At 36.0% G+C, this 17,422-nt stretch overlaps 1 protein-coding gene and 2 long non-coding RNA genes across 4 annotated transcripts; 2 read left to right on the top strand and 1 right to left on the bottom strand.

The window, feature by feature from the left end:
- The first annotated feature begins 3,643 nt into the window (after positions 1 to 3,643).
- On the top strand, positions 3,644 to 9,743 carry LOC106911439 (sialic acid-binding Ig-like lectin 14). Of its 2 annotated transcripts, XM_088001583.1 has the most exons (7): positions 3,648 to 3,863; positions 4,275 to 4,652; positions 7,824 to 8,123; positions 8,198 to 8,467; positions 8,559 to 8,640; positions 8,914 to 8,953; positions 9,035 to 9,743. In XM_088001583.1, the coding sequence occupies exons 1-7, from the start codon at positions 3,758 to 3,760 to the stop codon at positions 9,254 to 9,256; spliced, it is 1,398 nt and encodes a 465-aa protein (XP_087857709.1). In that variant the 5' UTR covers positions 3,648 to 3,757; the 3' UTR covers positions 9,257 to 9,743. The 2 variants fall into 2 exon arrangements, with proteins under 2 accessions (XP_087857710.1, XP_087857709.1); XM_088001584.1 differs by lacking the exons at positions 8,198 to 8,467; positions 8,559 to 8,640; positions 8,914 to 8,953; positions 9,035 to 9,743 and having other exon boundaries at positions 3,644 to 3,863; positions 7,824 to 8,131.
- On the top strand, positions 4,969 to 7,324 carry LOC148153334 (uncharacterized). Its single transcript, XR_015761727.1, has 2 exons — positions 4,969 to 6,086; positions 6,611 to 7,324. It is a non-coding gene; the product is annotated as an uncharacterized LOC148153334 (long non-coding RNA).
- Positions 9,744 to 10,034: 291 nt separating the features above from the next.
- Positions 10,035 to 13,673, bottom strand: LOC106911438 (uncharacterized). The gene is made up of 2 exons (XR_001416612.2): positions 12,362 to 13,673; positions 10,035 to 10,245 (listed from the first exon to the last, which is right to left on the bottom strand). It is a non-coding gene; the product is annotated as an uncharacterized LOC106911438 (long non-coding RNA).
- Positions 13,674 to 17,422: the final 3,749 nt, after the last annotated feature.

Genomic DNA, 17,422 nt, shown 5'->3' on the forward strand with positions numbered 1-17,422 from the left:
AATCCAGTCAGACTAAGTAGTGACTCTCACTCTATGAAAGTTCATCATTTTCCTCTGAAACGTTTTTCACTGCAGTAAATTCCCAGCAGAGCAGCAACACTTTACTATTTCATGTCCACAGGATCCAGAAGAACCAGACCAGGTGAACATCGTGATGGAGAATCAGGCATCATGAGCCACAAGGAGACGGAGAAAACGTTCACCATCAGATTCCTCTTTTCTTCTTCCTGATTTCCTGATTTCAGTCTTAGTCAAACGACCAGCAGACAAGATTTTCACGGGGAGTTAAAATCTTCTTAAAATGGAAAAATTTAAATACAGCAAAAACTATTGAACTTTTCTTATCCATGTTTATAGCTTTTATTTTATTTCATTATAAAAGGAACCATCAGCAATCAGTGAGGAATCACTTATTTATTGATTCTAATTAAATGTAATAATCAGCTTCAGAGAGAGTAGAGAGACCAAGAGCATTGCTTATATTTTAAAGTCAAATTTTACGGTGATGTGTTGAATCGTTTTTATTGCAAATCCTAAAATATTTCTTGTATTACATCATTTTGTTCCGGCACTTTGGCTTTATTGAAGAAAGTGCCTTAATTCATCAAAGTTTTGTTGGTTTAAAAGTTTAGTTTAGTTTATTTAGGATCCATATTTAGCTTCGACTATTCTTACAGTGATCCAGACTTTGCTTCATTGCGTCAATAAAATACGTTACAAATAAAACAAACAAAACACAACCAGAAAAGAAATCACATTGAATACAACAAAAAGTGTTTTGTGAAAAGCTCTGTTCATGTTCAGATCATTTTCTGCATCAGTGTAAAAACCTGTAAGAAAATAAGTTGAGCTGTTTTATCTGTTCTTGTCTTGAATGGACTTTTGTTCATAGTGCCGACAGTTTGGCCCTGTTAAAATGTCAGATTGTTAAAAACGAGAATATGACAAATTCTTTCAAAACTTTTTCACATTTTGTTTATTGAATTGGATGTATAATTAGACTAAGTGTAAAGTTTGAAAATTAAATCGTCATCCTTTGTTTTCTAACAAGTCTTTTTCTTTTTTTGACTAAAGCTGAATGGTTTTCAGAACCATTTATAAGTTCCTCCATTTTGTTAAGAAACCCAAATAACAATGCTCTTGTTATAAAGTTTCACTGTGGTCATGGTGTTCATTTGGACTTTCCTAGTTCACTTTTATCCTCTTTATTTAAAATTTATTTACTTTACAGAAACACAAAATCTTCTCAGCTGATTTTTTTATTATTATTATTTTTTTGCAAGAACGGTTAAACTCAAAAACTCACTTAAAGGCAGGTCATTGCATTTATTTTTTTTTCTTTGAAAAAAATTTATTTTAGTTGAATTGATGAAAATAAATGACTTCCTACTTTATTGGATGAAAAACGTTGCATACGTAAAGTTATATATTCCTGAAATTAATCTGGATCTTTTTTTTAAAGTGCATTGAGACATTGACTGAGTTGAGGAGACGAATTTAAACTGAATTGAATTGATATACATATATCTCTTCTCAGTTAACATGATAGCGATTTGCAATGGTGATATTTGAAAAGTAATGTGAGTTATTTTTATTATCATATTTTTTAGTCTTCTGCTCTTTCCTCATGCCTGCTTGCAACACTCTCTGTGACGTTCGTTGCCTGGACTCTGTAAAATGTGTCAGATGTTGACATCTTTTTCACCTGAGCTTCATTCAACAGACTGAAAATCTTATTAGCAAAGAAAATATTGTGACATTAGAACAGAAAGAATATATTTTAGTGTTACTGTGGTGGAAAATTTTAAGGTCACTATGATTATTAGCTAAATCAATACATAACAGTATTATGATTCTTGTGTGACACACGTCCTCATGAGAAAGTTTCTCTGGCCCTGGTATTACAATGAAGTTATTAGACTGTTTCTTCTATGCACCCCCATGACGTGTTTGACTCCCCTGGTGAAAGAAGATATGTGTGCTTGCTGTATGTTCTGTAACCAAGTAGTTTGTCAACTATGTGAATGGAATGAAACCCTTCCTAAAACACTGTAAGTTTTATTTTGCTCAGGGCTCTTTCTCCTTACTGCCATCAGTGAGCAGAGACGTCGAACGCTGTAGAGCCTTCGAATAAATACTGATTAAGAATATATTCGTTCTCTGGTTCTTTGGGTTTTGAAACAGTTTTTCCTCACTCTTTGTTAAAGAAAAATTTACACAACATGACACTGTTGGGAAATTCAGGTGTCACAACAGCAGGTTCATGGTGAGCAGGAACAAACATATCCAAACATTAAACGACGTATAAATAAGACAAACTTAGAATATAAGAAAGATAACGCTGTGCAGTTATTACAAAAATAGCATAATCAGATTGAAAGTTATGTTCAGCTGAGTTTGTTAATTTAGTGAAGAAAAATGTAAAAGATGTGATTAAAAAACAACAAAATATTATTTAGAAGAGTTGAGAAATTGTGCAAACAGGAATGTGCAAATGATAGTAGAGTTTTAAACACTTATTGAGTTTGCTGGGCTCAGTGGTTATGAAGTATTACAGCTGTTGGGAGGAAGAGCTACTGTAACATTTCGTGTGGCCGCCAGGGGGCGACATGGGAGCCGCAGAAAGTTGGAGGGAAGATGGAAAAAACAAAAAATCCAATAACTTTTTTTAATTATGAGTTGTAAATATGTTTTTTGTAAAATATAATCACTTTTCATTCTTTAAGAAAAATAAGTTAAAATAACTTGAAATGGTTTCTGCCGTGCTCATCTCATTGATTGGCTTCCTCTGCTACCAAAGGAAGTGACCAGCATCACTGTTGCAACAGCCACAGTATTGTCTGGAGTTACAGTACGGCGGGTCCTCAGGCCAAAACCAATCCAGTTTGTGGGCCATGTCATCAGAAACTCATGATACATATTACATCCTGTTATGTTTCTGTATGATGTATCACTGAAAATGATTCCTTTGACTATCAATTTCACACTGTTGCAAACATTTACAGAAGCTTTTTCCTCTTTTTACTTCCCCCTCTGAACTCTTTAGCGTAAGAGATGAAATGCAGAAAAAGTTGAGTCATTGAGGTAAAAGAGGAAGTTAGTCTGGTTGTGAAAGATGCTGAGAAAAGATAAACTCAAACATAATCTCTGAGATCTGTAAGTGTCTTTATGCCAAAAGAAAACTATGTAATTTACCTGGATTGAATAATGTGTTACATTCAGGAGTGAGAAGATTAGATGTAATATTTTATTTGTGTATTGTCAGTCAAATGTTAAACAGTTTGTTAATATGATGATTGCAGAATGTTGCCAACATCGACTTCCTCTTCCTCAGAGCTGATCTTTAAACATCAACTCTGGTTTTCTGTGTCATTCTCTGTGAAGAAACTGGAGGTGCAGCTGATCAACAAAAATTAATTATTTAACATAAAATTAAAGCATTTCTGTTTTAACTGCAGACATTTGGTAAGTTAATGTTTGTGAGTTTTATTTAATGTTTCTTCTGTATTTTGTCATATTTACAGTTTTCATGATTTCTAACATACTTTGTACAGTGAATCATTCTCAGCTTCATGATCAAAAATCAACTTTTATTTGAGTTTTATGTTTTAGGTGTTTAATTTATAACAACCCAAACCTTCTCTACTTGAAGATGGTGATTTTCTTTCATCATATAAATTTGATAATGTAGTAACAATATAGTTTTGCTTCAGAGTTTCTTAAATTAAGTCACCAAAGTAAAGCAGCTGTTTTCATCATGTTTCCATTGAAGATCTTCAAGGACGACAATCAGAGTCTGATGGCGGCTCTGTGTGAGAACATGCTGATAGTCAGTATGTTACTGAGTGTCTTCTTCAATCTAGGTGAGATGTTTGTTCACTTTCTTTCATTTGGAGACATTATGTGAATCATTTCTAGTCTGAATTATTCTGATGTACACTGCTCAAAAAAAATAAAAGGAACACTCAAATAACACATCCTAGATCTGAATGAATGAAATATTCTCATTGAATACTTTGTTCTGTACAAAGTTGAATGTGCTGACAACAAAATCACACAAAAATCATCAATGGAAATCAAATGTATTAACCAATGGAGGCCTGGATTTGGAGCCACACACAATATTAAAGTGAAATGTTCCCTTTCTTTTTTTGAGCAGTATATTTTAAAGTTTCCATATGTAACATGATGCAGCTGAATCATGAGGATCATGAAGTTTTTTATTCAGACAAAGTTTGCTCCACATTATTTTAGACATTTTTCTGTTTTCTCAGATTGGTTTTTGGCTGGTTGTCCCAATCCAGTCCTTATTGCTGAAACACCTCGGATAATTGAAGCTCTGAGTGGATCTTGTTTGCAAATCCCATGTAACTTTAGTACAAACCAGGTCTATGACATCAATGGAGCTATTTATTTAATTTGGTTGAAAACTAATGAAAACCGTAAGGCCAAACCAAGTCCTGTTATTTTCAACAGCAGTGGGTCAGTTAACACATATTCACTGAATATCATTGGAAACCTGAGAGAGAAAAACTGCACCACTCTGTTTCCTGATTTAAAGACAAGTTATACTGACAAATACTTCCTACGAATCGAGAACAATCCATTCTATGCAACAGCTTCTTGTGATCCTCTTCATATAACAGTTAAGGGTAAGAAAAAATATTCCTTTTGATACTGTATTATTCATGATATATTCTTAGAGCTGCCTTATATATTGTTTCCTTTTCCTTTCTTTAAATAATTTGATAACACTTTATTTGAAGGGGGTTGATTAAGACTGTCATAACACTGTCATAAACATGACATAACACCTGTCATGAACATTAATAAGTCTTCATGAATAGTTATGACTGTTTTCATAAAGCGTCATTCGGTAAATAATGACACTTTTAATACAAAGTTGACATTATTCAAAATGTCTTCATTATGACAACTTGTCATTAATCTAGACAAAATGTTTTCATTATGACAACTTGTCATTAATCTAGACAAAATGTTTTCATTATGACAACTTGTCATTAATCTAGACAAAATGTTTTCATTATGACAACCTGTCATTAATCTAGACAAAATGTCTTCGTTATGACAACTTGTCATTAACCAAGAAATCATGATCTGACATACATTTGTTATAAAAGTATTACCGATTAAACTTTAAAAATTAGCTTTATGTAGTAATATTATAAAGCTCTGCCATGTTGTTTAGTCTTAATTTTCTTAATTTAATCGATCCTAAAGTTTTACAGCAAGATGTCTACAAAGCACTTATGAACTTAGCATTTGAAACATTATTTAAGGCTGTTTTAACCCTTGTGCGTGCGAGGACTGAGGCAAACGTAGAGAACTGTGGCAAATGATAAAAGTTTTACGTGTGTGGGGTCGGTTGGTATGGACCCCATTTCTAAACACAAGGGCTAAGTAGTGCAATACACCATCTCCACCAGTGAGAGGCAGCAGTGCACGAACAGACGTGCAGTGTGTTCGTGAAGAAGAAATCTTCCATATTGTGGCGCAAACCTAACACAAGTTATAACGGCCAGACCTCCTGTTTAAAAAGAAGCCGAAGTTTGATACCTAATACATATGAGGTATGTGTCTTATTAACTTTACATTTTCTTTGAGAAAATAACATTGACTATGTTCTCTTTCTCTGTAATGTTAGCTATAAGCAATTCAAGCCAATCCTACCTTGCTGTAAGTTAATGTTAGCTAAAGTTATTAAACACAATTACTGTAACGTTAGCCCTTAATCTTAAATATATTTTAAAGACAGGCAAATTGATTTTTCCTCCTCCAATTTTAATCTAGCAAATTAAAAGCTAATATATTAGTCAAAGTTATCCTTCATGTGCATTATTTAGCGACTTGGCTGATGTGACACAGTGCTTGTGTTCTTTGCTTTGGCAAGTTTAGCCACATGAAGACCCAGGCTAGCCTAAGGACACATGGTGGGAAGGACAAAGTTGGCTAATGAAGACATGCTACGAGTGTGGAGGATGATAATAAGGACCAGCCACCAGAGAAAGAAGTTCCTATTTGACCAAAGAGAAAGAAGCAGATGAAATATTCCCCAAGAAAATTAGGTAAGTCGTTTTTGTGTTAATATTTTCACCATGTGAAGTGGGGTGGGTCAGCCAGGTAAGTGGGGAGTGGGGAGCAGGAACCAACATTCACCAGCTGAGTTAAGTTACGTTTTAGACAACTAAAACTGATGTTAAATCTATTTATTTATTAATAAGCTTCTTGCAAACAACCCTAAGTTAGAGTATATGGTTAGAAATAATTTAGAATGCTCATTAAGTAAAAAAGATGCATTCATGTGCCTAAAACTATATGTTAAATGATGCATTCGAATAACAGTGGCAGTCTGTCTGAACTTCTGCCAGACAAATATTTGATCAGAATAATTTTGTTCAGCTCCAGTTATTAGTCCACTTGTGTTAAGAAATAATTGTATTGCACTTTATAACAACCAGTCATGTTAACTAGGCATTTGTCTGCCAGTCTACCATTCTGACAGTGTGCAGCAAGGGACATTTTTGAAATGGTATTTAAATAAATGCTGGAATATGATGACATTGTTTTTTGTTTTTGTAATTTTTTTAAGTGACCACAATGAATTGAGTCATCACCGACTATGAGAATGTCCAGAAGAGATTCACCAAGTTTGAATTCATGAAAAGGCTTTCGCCATGATTAACTATTGCAAGAACAGCTGTAATTTCTGAGCATTTCTGGACACCTTCAAAGAGCTGCTTCCAGGAAATGAAGACAAGAAGAAGATCTCCTGTTTTCAGAGCATTACAGGAAGACTATTACGAAGGAGATGGCTGACATAATCAAAGCAAAAAATGTTACCGTTGAAAGAACCTATTTTCTTAAGTTAAAGAATAAGTAATTCTGTTTTAGTTTTTCAATCAGCATTTCACAGTAACAATATACTGACCAGACGTTAAACCCTCTTATTATCTTAGAACAAGTTATCTTTTGTTTTATTCCAATGTACAAAGGGTTTGTTCTACAGTTGTGATGGTAGTTATAAGTAGTCCAGTGTGTTTCACTTCATTTGAGGTAAGACTTAATATCAATAACTCTGTTAGCATTGCATTTGACACTGTAATACTAAATTACATCTTTATAATTGTTGTAACTTGTTTCACTTTACTTGAGGTAATAGTTAATATTAATGACACTGTAATAACACTTAATGACATATTCATAACTGGTGCTACTTGTTCCACTTTAGTTGATGTAAAAGAAATTGTTAATGAGTCTGTTATTAAATCATTTGACCGTGTAATAAAGCTTAGTGAAATCTTTATTGCTTGTCCTACTTGTTTTGCTTTATTTCAGGGAGTGGAAATATTAATCATTGTTTTGTTAAAGCTTTTGCTAGTGTAATAATTAAATCATTATGACTACTATTATGACAAATTTATGTTAGATCATGATTTCTTGGTTAATGACAAGTTGACATAACAAAGACATTTTGAATAATGTCAACTTAGTATTAAAAGTGTCATTTACCAAATGACGCTTTATGACAACAGTCATAACTATTCATGAAGACTTATTGATGTTCATGTCAGGTGTTATGTCATGTTTATGGCAGTCTTATTCAACCCCCTTCAAATAAAGTGTTACCAATAATATTTTAAAAACCTTTTTAATCTAAATGTTCACACTGTGGAACAATAAAGAATTTGGAATTGGGATAAAAAATATGGATAAACATCCAGAGTTGAAAGATGGAGAATAAATATTAGAAACAGTTTATCGTTTACACTATTTAACTGGAACTATTTGATGTGAAACCCCAGATTCTCCTTGGAGTCCCAGCATTAATGTTCCCTCTGACCTGAAGGAGCATCAGTCTGTCACTGTAACCTGCTCAGCTTTCACTCCCTGTCCACACTCACCTCCTGAACTCACCTGGACTCTCCAACAAGACTCTCTCAGACAAACAGAGAAAAACACAGATGGAACCTTTACAACTAAAATCCAGGAGAACATCACTCTGTCAGACACACATGATGGATACAACATCAGCTGTTCTGCCAGATATCCTGTGATTGGAGGAAACAAGACAGCAGAGACAGAAGTGACTCTCAATGTTTCATGTAAGTGATCCTGTCAGCAGGTCATGGTTCAGCTGTTTGTGATCAATAAAGTTCATGTGTCTCATTTTCCTCAGATGCTCCTAAAGACACCTCAGCATCCATCAGTCAATCAGGTTTGGTGTCAGCAGGTAGCTGGGTGGAGCTGAGCTGCTCCAGCAGAGCCAAACCTCCACCCAGATTCACCTGGTTCAGGAACAGCAAAGATGGAGCCACTAATGTGTCTGTAGGACAGGTTTACAGGTTCAATGGTACTCAGAGAGGAAAGTTTTACTGTGTGGCTACAAATCATCTGGGGAATCAGACTTCATCATTTATTCTTGTGAATATGATCAGTGAAAAGAGAGGTTAATATTTAACTTCATTAAATCCATCATGTTTAAATATATAATTCTTATAATTACAAGTTTCAATATTTACTTATTGTGTTTTTTCAAGATCCAACAACTGCAGTTCTTTACTGGCTGCCCATTGTAGTCGGATGTATTTGTTTCATCTGTCTCATGGCTGTTGTTGCTTGGTGAGTATAAAAAGATAAAAAGCATCTAAGATGTTTAAAAACACCTCATTTCACCTGGATTTTATTATAAAGTAAGGAACTGAAAAAATAAGCTTGTGTGTTTTCTCCTAAATTGTGTACAGGTGAAATCAATCCAATGTCTCTCCAGCTTCCTGAGTCCTTTTTTGTTTTCTTTACGTTTCATATCAGCTTTCACTCTTTATCTCAGTTTTAATTTTTCTGTTGTCTCATAAATCGCACCAGAATCATTCTGACATCTCTAATGTCCTCCAGGTTGTTCAAGTTCAGACATTCAACTCCTCAACAGACTAAGGTGAATAAAAAAATAACTTCTTTGCTTGGAAGTATCAAAACCATAAAGACAAAGACTAAAACATATATATACTTTCTACAGATGGAAATAAATGAGGCTCCTGCTGTTCCAATGACAGCTGAAAAGACAGAGGAAGAACTTTATTATGGAGAGCTGAACTTCCTCCCAGCTTCCTACTTCCTCCCAGCTTCCTCTGCCTCCGATCAGGATGGAGAGCAGCAGGAGACGCTGTACGCAGAGGTCAAAGTGTCTGCTGATGGTCTGGAGGGTCTCTATGCTGAAGTGAACAACAAAAGAAGATAATTTTGTTCTGAGCTTTATTTTGTTTATTTTTTGTTCTCAGAAAATGTTTTGTCCATTTGAAACGCAACATTTATAATCTTAACATTTGTAATGTCGCTGTTCCATGAGTTGCTGTTACAAAATAAAGACTGGAAGCACAGAGAGAGTTTAATGTCTGCTGACTTTGAATTTGATGATAAGCACATTCAGCTTTAGTGTTAAATCAAACAGTCAACACCTTAAGCATCATATGTATAAACCAGCAAATTAAAAAAAAAAATGTTTGTAATTGTACATATTTGTTATCAATCTGCCTTTGTCTTGTTTTGGTTGAAAGAAAATAAGAATGTGTCATTGCTCTTTTTTTTACTGTTAATTTGACAAACTAATCAAAGGGAACATCCTGAAATGTTCTGATGTGATAATTTTCTGATTGTCATTTGTTTTAATTTATTGTTTTTTTTAATGTCCTCCTAAATTTCAAATAAAGACATTTGACTTGTGTTTATATCTAGTATTTTGTATGGTATGTGAGTAAACACTCAAAGTCCCAGTGTTTTGTCAGAGCTTCAACTAAAGAAGCTCTAAAATCATCTGACTCCAAAGAATAACATCCTGAACTCTGTTTCATGTCTGAAAGATTGGACAAATGTTGATTTAACTCTCTGGTGCCATCTAAAGGCAAACGCATTATGGTGCATTTTTAAGTTTGTTTTTTTTTAGTTTTTTTTTATCATTCTTTAAAATAAAATAAAAAGTTTAAAACCTAAACCATTTTTTGTTTCTGTAGCTTAAACAATGACATTTTAAAATTCCATTTTGATGTGGATTTTTTCACAAGGTGTTCTTAAGGAGTTTGCAATCGGCAGGTTGCTGGTTCGATTCCTTGTCTTCAGGTGGGGGTCAGAGGACCTGATGGAGCCCAGCTGTAGCTGCTATCTAGTAGCTTCTAGCCTCCATCAAGGTGTGAGTGGAAGGGGGAACAGCTGTAGCCTTTGTGGTCTTCTGGACTTGATAAAGTGATATACAAGTAGAAGCCATTTACTTCAATATCTGGATGGACACTCTATTAAACATGTGCTAAAAGGTATTTATTTTGATTTCCCTCCCCCGCCCCCCAAAAAAACATGTTTTTTTAACTTTTGACCATTGGGTGGCGCAGTTGACTAACTATTTTCCTTATGGTCTGTAGTTTGATCCAATAACAGCTTATATTCTGCCTTCATATGGCTTCCTAGACTCTTGTGGAGATCCTATAGGCATTTCCTCACAGTTTTCTGTAGGCTGCAGTTTCTGGTTCATCTTTTAACATTTGTAATGTCGCTGTTCCATGAGTTGCTGTTGCACATTTTTCTTCCACTCTACATGCCATTAAAATGATTGTATACAGAATTCAGTGACCAGCTGGCTTCCTTTTATTGACAGTGACATTTTTCACTTATTCTCCTTATGGACAGTGTCACTGACTCCATGTTGTTTAACTCTCCAGCATTCTTCTTTTCTTCTCTTTATCACTGTAGGTATCAAAATGGCCATAGCATATTCTCAGTCCCTCCATTGTCTATAGCCAATGAGTTTGTGCATTCGTTATGATTTGTCCTGTGTGTCCCTGTGTTGTCCTGTGATGGACTGCGGACCTGTCCAGAGTGTCACCCAGTGAAGTGATAAGCGTGTGTAGAAAATGGATGAATGCTGCATAATTCTTTCAAGCCTTTTTTATTCCAAAAGTCCCTGCAGCTGTTTGACTCAGAGTCAAACTGAATTAGGATTTGTCACAAGATTCATCAACCGTCATCATTTTCTGCCCTCAAGGCCAATTATCTGATCAGATTTTTGGTATTTCATCTGCTAAATATTACAACCACACATATGTATAGTTTTTTTTACAGACTGGCTTGTTGCTTTTCTCTCATTTTTTCTGCAAAAATAACATGTAAAGATCAACATGGGCTTCAAACATACGTGTTGAGAGTTTTGTGAAAGGAGCCGATCCAACACGGTAAACTCTGGCATTTTTCTGCTAATGGTTTGACATTTCATTAAGAGTGGGGGAGACCTTTGTTTGTCATGCCACCCAGGCAAATGCCTTAAGATCAAAAGCAGTCAGGGAGTTTGCTCTTCTAAATGTCAGCTTCAACCCCAACTCCGTCTTAATGGCTCTCATAAGGGAATATATTACTGTAAACTGCGCTGTACTTAAAGAGACAGTCCAGAAATACTTTTTTTCTCGTTGTGTTGGTCTTACTCGCCACCGGCGAAAAGAATCCACCACATTTGACAAAAGGACATGATTGCATCTGTTTTCATGTCAAGACTGCATTTTGAGTAGGTGGGCTAAATTTAGATAGCCTATGTGTCACTAAATGATGCTGTCCCCCCTCCTTACTCCTCATCAGCCACACACTGCAGCTGTGTCGTTTCCTCCTCTGGTTACAGATTGCTTGCAGTATCTCAATAGCAGCTAAAATGAGTTTCCCTCCGGGCCCGGGAGAGATGTCACCGATGTTGCAGTTCTCTTTCAAAACAGAAATGATTCGTCTTTCCAGACTTTATATCAGCTGCGTTTTAGTATTCAGCGATGTTAGGAGGGAGGAGGAAGACTCGGATCATATCCTATTTTGCGGCATGCAGCTCACAAATGCTGATAAATCTCGGCTTATCGTGGTCCATCCATCCATGTATAGATAGATACATCCATATGTGATGATCTATAGCTTCAGTATATCACAGACTGTGAAGCTCTGGACACCAGCCAGCATCGCCGTGACAACATCCGTCTCTCGGTGGCCGCTCTCACATTCAACAGGATGTTTAAATCTACTCAAAGGACCTTCGACTTTACTGACTTTTTTTTTCCCTTCTTCTCTTTGTTAGGTCACATAACTTTAATCAGCTTTCTTGGTCTCCCTTACGTGAACAAATACACATATTATTTACAAATATATATATATATAAAAAAAGCACAGACCACTAATTTTTAAAATCTTCCCGTTGGCACAAACACTCACCTAATTTAGCCCTCCAGTAAATCAAACAGCAATTTCCTTGAAATACTGTCAACAACAGAAGCAGCTAAATGTTACCAAATGAAAACCTTGTACCAGCGTATTTATTTTTATGTCCTACCTGCAAATAGGCCGCGCGCTCTTCATCGTATGCCAGAAAGATTCCTCCATTAAAGAGGCATCACTCTCCTTTATCCGCCTTCTCCATTTCACCTCCACCTCAAGGTTTTGCCTGTTCTCCTGGTCTCTGGCAGTTTATCCGTTTGCCTACTTGGCTTTGAAATCCAGCGACTCAAATATGTAAACTGAACCCAGTTTGTGTACAGCATCTGACGCAGTCTGTTGGTCCAAATTAATAGACTGAAGAGTAGCTAAGGGTCTGAGTGGTGAGAAAAATGTGTTTAGCTGAATGACCCTAAACTGTTGAGACTGTGAGGATTTGAGTTTTCTGTTTATTTAGGTCTCCGTGTTTTCCCCTTGATTGATCCCAGCTGTGTCCTGTTTCCTTGATTACTCCCTGTGTATTTAATCCCACCTGTGTCTGTGATCCTCATCTATTGTTGTGTCACATGTCTTTGCCTTTATACCAGTTGCTACCAGTGTGAGGGTCGTTGCTGTTCCCTCACCTGTGCTGCCTGGATTGTGTATTTGTGACTCATTAAATCATCACTTCTCTCTCTTCAGCCTGGGTCCACCGTGTCTACCTCACAACCAGTTCCTGACAAAGGAAAAGAAATTTATATTTGTGCATTTCAGGCAGGAGAGAGAAATGGTCTAAAACAGAGCAGATGCAATCAATTTACAAAGTGATCAAATCAAAAGTGATTATGTTGATCAGCTGACAACTTAAAGAGGCAGATTTTGAATTTCTACAGAAAGACAGGGTTCTTCTGACAACTGACCAGTTTTACATGAGCTGCACTGCCTTACAGACCTCTGCTGTAAAGCAATTGGGGGGGGAAAAAAACTTTCTAAAGTTGAGCTACAGCATAGCCCTAACATTAAAGTGTGTTTAAATGAAATGTAAAACAAACTGACAGTGAAGAGTTATGTTACTAAGACCAACCTGTCAGTGTCGAGGCAGGACAGAGAAATGATGGTCATGTCACTCCTCTGCCATGCCAGAATAAATAATAATGATTTCTAAAAGACCAAAGCTGTTGTATTATGCAGATTATGCAGCAATAAATAAATAAATAAAATACTGCCAGTTCAACAGCTTAGGAGAATAAAAAGGATAAACCAAAAAAGTAGCCTGAAGTGTCAAAAAAAAATAAAAGAAATTAAGATTTATCTAGATTGTGTTTAAAACCATTTCTTGTTTTTATTTTAAAATATAAAACCAAGAGCATATGACTGCAATAAATTGAAACTGACTTCTACACCTTCAGGCATTTAGTCATTTTATCTCATCTCCACATGTTCATGCGCCCCATCATCTGTCATGCATTTTGTTAATTAGACTCACCTGATCCTGTACATAGTAATCACCTCCCCAGCATTTAAATACAACTTTAAATCCTAACTGATAGGGTTACTGCTACTGTCAAGTATCTATAATATAATTGTACAGAACAGGTGAAATAAGGAGTTCTGTTTGAATTTATGCTATTTCCAGTATCCATGCATCACTGCCATCCCTTTCCCATATTTAAAACTTGTCCTTTAAGAAAAATGATTATCCTCCTGTCACATCATAGCTTATCTACCTCTTGCTTTAGTGGCCTAGCATCAGGAAAATGATTTTCCAGCAATTGCCTTCCTTTTGCATTTGACACTGGAGTGTAAAATGACCTCAATTTTATCTCCAGCTCCCATGTCTTACAGGCATGTTGAAAAATGGCTCTAGTCAGAGACAATACGGACACATGCGAACCTCTGAAACAGTGAAAACAACTCAAATTTTCCAGCAATGAGCCAATGGTAACATACAGCTACACTATGCAAACCCTCTGTCTGCGCCGATAAAGATTGAGAAAGTGGTGAGGAAGACTGAAGCATTTCAGATAATTATTTACTGACGTTGCCACTTTCATTGACACTGGATGTTCATCTGAAATATCAAAAAGAAAATTAAGGAAGACGGCGATATCATAAAGTCACATGACCTTGCCTTGACTTTGCAGAACACTGAATTTTACACCCTTCATCCCAATATACACACACTGTACAAAACAAGATCGCATCTAACGTCACATCCATACTTTAGAGATTTGATTGGAAATGTTTGCCATACAGTGTTCTTACTTCCTTCACACTGAGACTCATGCAGGGCGCGTTTTTAGACGTGGCAAAATATCTGATAACGGCGATTGGGAGAAGTCGGGACAAACAATGAAGGCAGACATTAAAAACTCTCTTTTAAGATCAGGGCTACTTAAATGGGAAAAAATAAATAATAATAAAAAAAGCTGCTATGCCAAAAGGGAGTTTAGTTCAACTTAATCAAAAATATAAAAGCCTGGGCACCCCTCCAGAGACTCCCGTAAAACACCGTGATGAGAAATAGGCAGGATGCTCCAGCACTGACCTGTAAAATATTCTAAGTCCAAAAAAGAAACGCTTCATCAGAGCGCTGAAGCACGTACACAAGTAAATCAATATGTGGTGTATTTAGTCATGACTTCCACCAGTTGGAGTGGTATGAAATTGGGAGGAGACGTACGGACGTTTGTGTACTGAAAGTTAGTTTTTTTGTCCATTTAACTAACAGTTCTCCACTGATCCCTTTATGTCGTTTTTGCACAATTAAGATTTTTTTCCTGCCTATGAATCGGAAAGACTCTCCACTAGAGTCCGCCATCCCTCTCTCCTTTTGTGTTCACATCTTTGGAAACTCCTGGTCGCCTCAGTGATTCAATAGTGTGTGGGTGGCTGTGGTTTAAGGCTATATGCAATGCTACTTCATCTTATTGTTGAAGCTCCATTAGTATTTTTCCCTCTTATGTTGAAGCAGCTCATGACATTTCATATTAAATAGATTACGGAACTGGGCGCTAATTTGCCATTTGCTGTATCTTTGCCCAGATTACATTCCCTTCCCTCAATGTATTTCTCAGTCATTTCAAAGCAAATGAAATGCACACCTCCTCAAGGTTCATTTTAATAACTCAATCTATACTGTGACTGACTGTCTGCAGGCTCTCTGCCAAGCTCTGGGGATCCTTTTCCTTATTATTCATTTGGCCATCTACTTACTCCTGTCTGTCTGAAGCACCTTGTGACTCTGTCACTGGAGGTTTTATGCAAACTGGGTCTTTATATCTTAAGAAAGAAGAGGGATGCTCCAGAAAGCTAACATGGCTAAAAGTATTGTTGTAAATCAAATCTACACTGTAAAACCACAAAGTCTTAACTAGTAATTTTGATCTAGTACAAATATCCTAATACATTTGAAATAAGATGAAACTAACAACTTTTCTGCAAAAAATTAGGAGCTTGTTTTAAGTAAATAAAACCCCAATATTGGTGAAAACATGCTAGTTCCACTGTCAGATCAGTTCACTGAAAACAAGGCAAAAATGTCTTATCAGTGAAATAATCTGGAACAAGTACTTTTTTCCCCAATTTTAAGGCAATGTTTACTTAAAACTAACTTCTATGTCGTGCTGGAAAGTCACTAGTGAGTTAGTTTTGTCTTATTTCAAGTGTGTTAAGATATCTGTACTAGTAACTAGACCAAGAATACTTGGTAAGATTTTGTGTTTTTGCAGTGTAGAGAACTGATATGTTTAACCCTTTTTCTTTTGTTTTGTTTTGTTTTTACAAATTCACTATTTTGGACATCTACACTAGAGAAATACAGCACATTTGGCAAAAATGAAGACAAATATCAAAATGAGGCTCTAATTAGCTTTTTAATCGATACATAAAAGATCAGGTTAACTGTGTGACGTCAAGGTTAACTGATACTAACTAGTCCTGATGAGCTTCAGCTGGAAGGTCAACCCACTGGTCACATAGTCAAAGTAAAGGAAGGTAACACATAAACCTCCATGCACTCACACACAGCTCTATGGATCTGCCAGAACAATCGACAAAACATGAGGCCTGTTTTTAGTTATTCAATTACAGACCACGATGCATTTATTCTTTTATGATATTTTGCTAGTCCTTCATGTTAGTACTAAGCCTGATTGTTCTGGATCAGCTCATCTCCATCTTTGGCAGCTTCCACAGTTTGATGTTTCACCATTTTCTTTACAGCTACCTTCTACTTTGTGCCAGTCTATCAAATAAAATCCCTGCGAAACATGACAATTTTTTTATTTGTCAGGTGTTTAAAGGGTCAGTTGAGATTATTTTGAAGTTGTTTTTGGTTCTAGATGGCCTATTTGTTAAAAAAAGATGTTGCCTCAAAGAGTTTGTTAGGGAAGTGAGCACACAGTGGTGGGAATCCAACAAGGTAAGGATGGATGACAATCTGCCATGTCAGGTGATCACGAGTGAAGATCCAGACTGCTGCACAAACACAATCTAAAAGTTCATCCTGTTCTTGATGGAGGAGGAAAAGTGGTGAATTGATAAAACCACCAAACTCAGTGAACCATAAATACACTAAAACATAGTTTGTATGAAAATCATACCCACTAACAATGTTCTGTCCACTCATATGGACATTTTCAGTGCAAATAATCAAATTAATTAACTGTTCTCTCTTAACAAATTTCATTGAGATTCACAGAAGCTTACTTGAAAAATCCAAACTTTGACCCTTTAAAGTTGAAATTTGTTCTCCACATCCACTTCATATTTTCTTTTGTTTGTCTTTCAAATCACATTTCCTCCTTGACCAAATCTGCAGATTATAGTTGCCAGATGAGTTTCTTTTATTTTTGCGATGTAGGATAATCAGCTGAGATCAGATCAGAAACAGCTGACGCCTGCATGGAGGACTTTGCTCTTTTTCTCTCTTCTCTACCTCTTTGTATTGATGTTCGAGTTTGCTCTTCATGATTGCCTTCTGAGTCTTTGCAAACGTCGTGTCTTTCAGCACAATGCTTTTTATCTTGTGTTTCAAGTACAGGGCTGGGTTTTTTTTTGCTAAAAAAATGTATAATTTTTCTGCTTTATATTAAATAATGGCATTGCATGTAGTGACGGCCAACAAGAATCCAGATCCAAACTCTCAGCCATATGAATAATGTTAGCGCTGCCATAGTATATGTCCAGAAAATACACC

The sequence above is a fragment of the Poecilia mexicana genome, unplaced genomic scaffold (genome assembly GCF_051168715.1).
Source record: "Poecilia mexicana isolate PSO_F unplaced genomic scaffold, ASM5116871v1 scaffold_20, whole genome shotgun sequence".
NCBI classification, from domain to species: Eukaryota; Metazoa; Chordata; class Actinopteri; order Cyprinodontiformes; family Poeciliidae; genus Poecilia; species Poecilia mexicana.

Excerpts from the sequence above, each read along its gene's own strand:
- LOC106911439 (XM_088001583.1), top strand. The coding sequence starts at position 3,758 with ATGTTTCCATTGAAGATCTTCAAGGACGACAATCAGAGTCTGATGGCG. Across the intron at positions 8,468-8,558 it reads TATGATCAGTGAAAAGAGAG|ATCCAACAACTGCAGTTCTT; the intron begins GTTAATATTTAA and ends TGTTTTTTCAAG. Across the intron at positions 8,641-8,913 it reads CTCATGGCTGTTGTTGCTTG|GTTGTTCAAGTTCAGACATT; the intron begins GTGAGTATAAAA and ends AATGTCCTCCAG.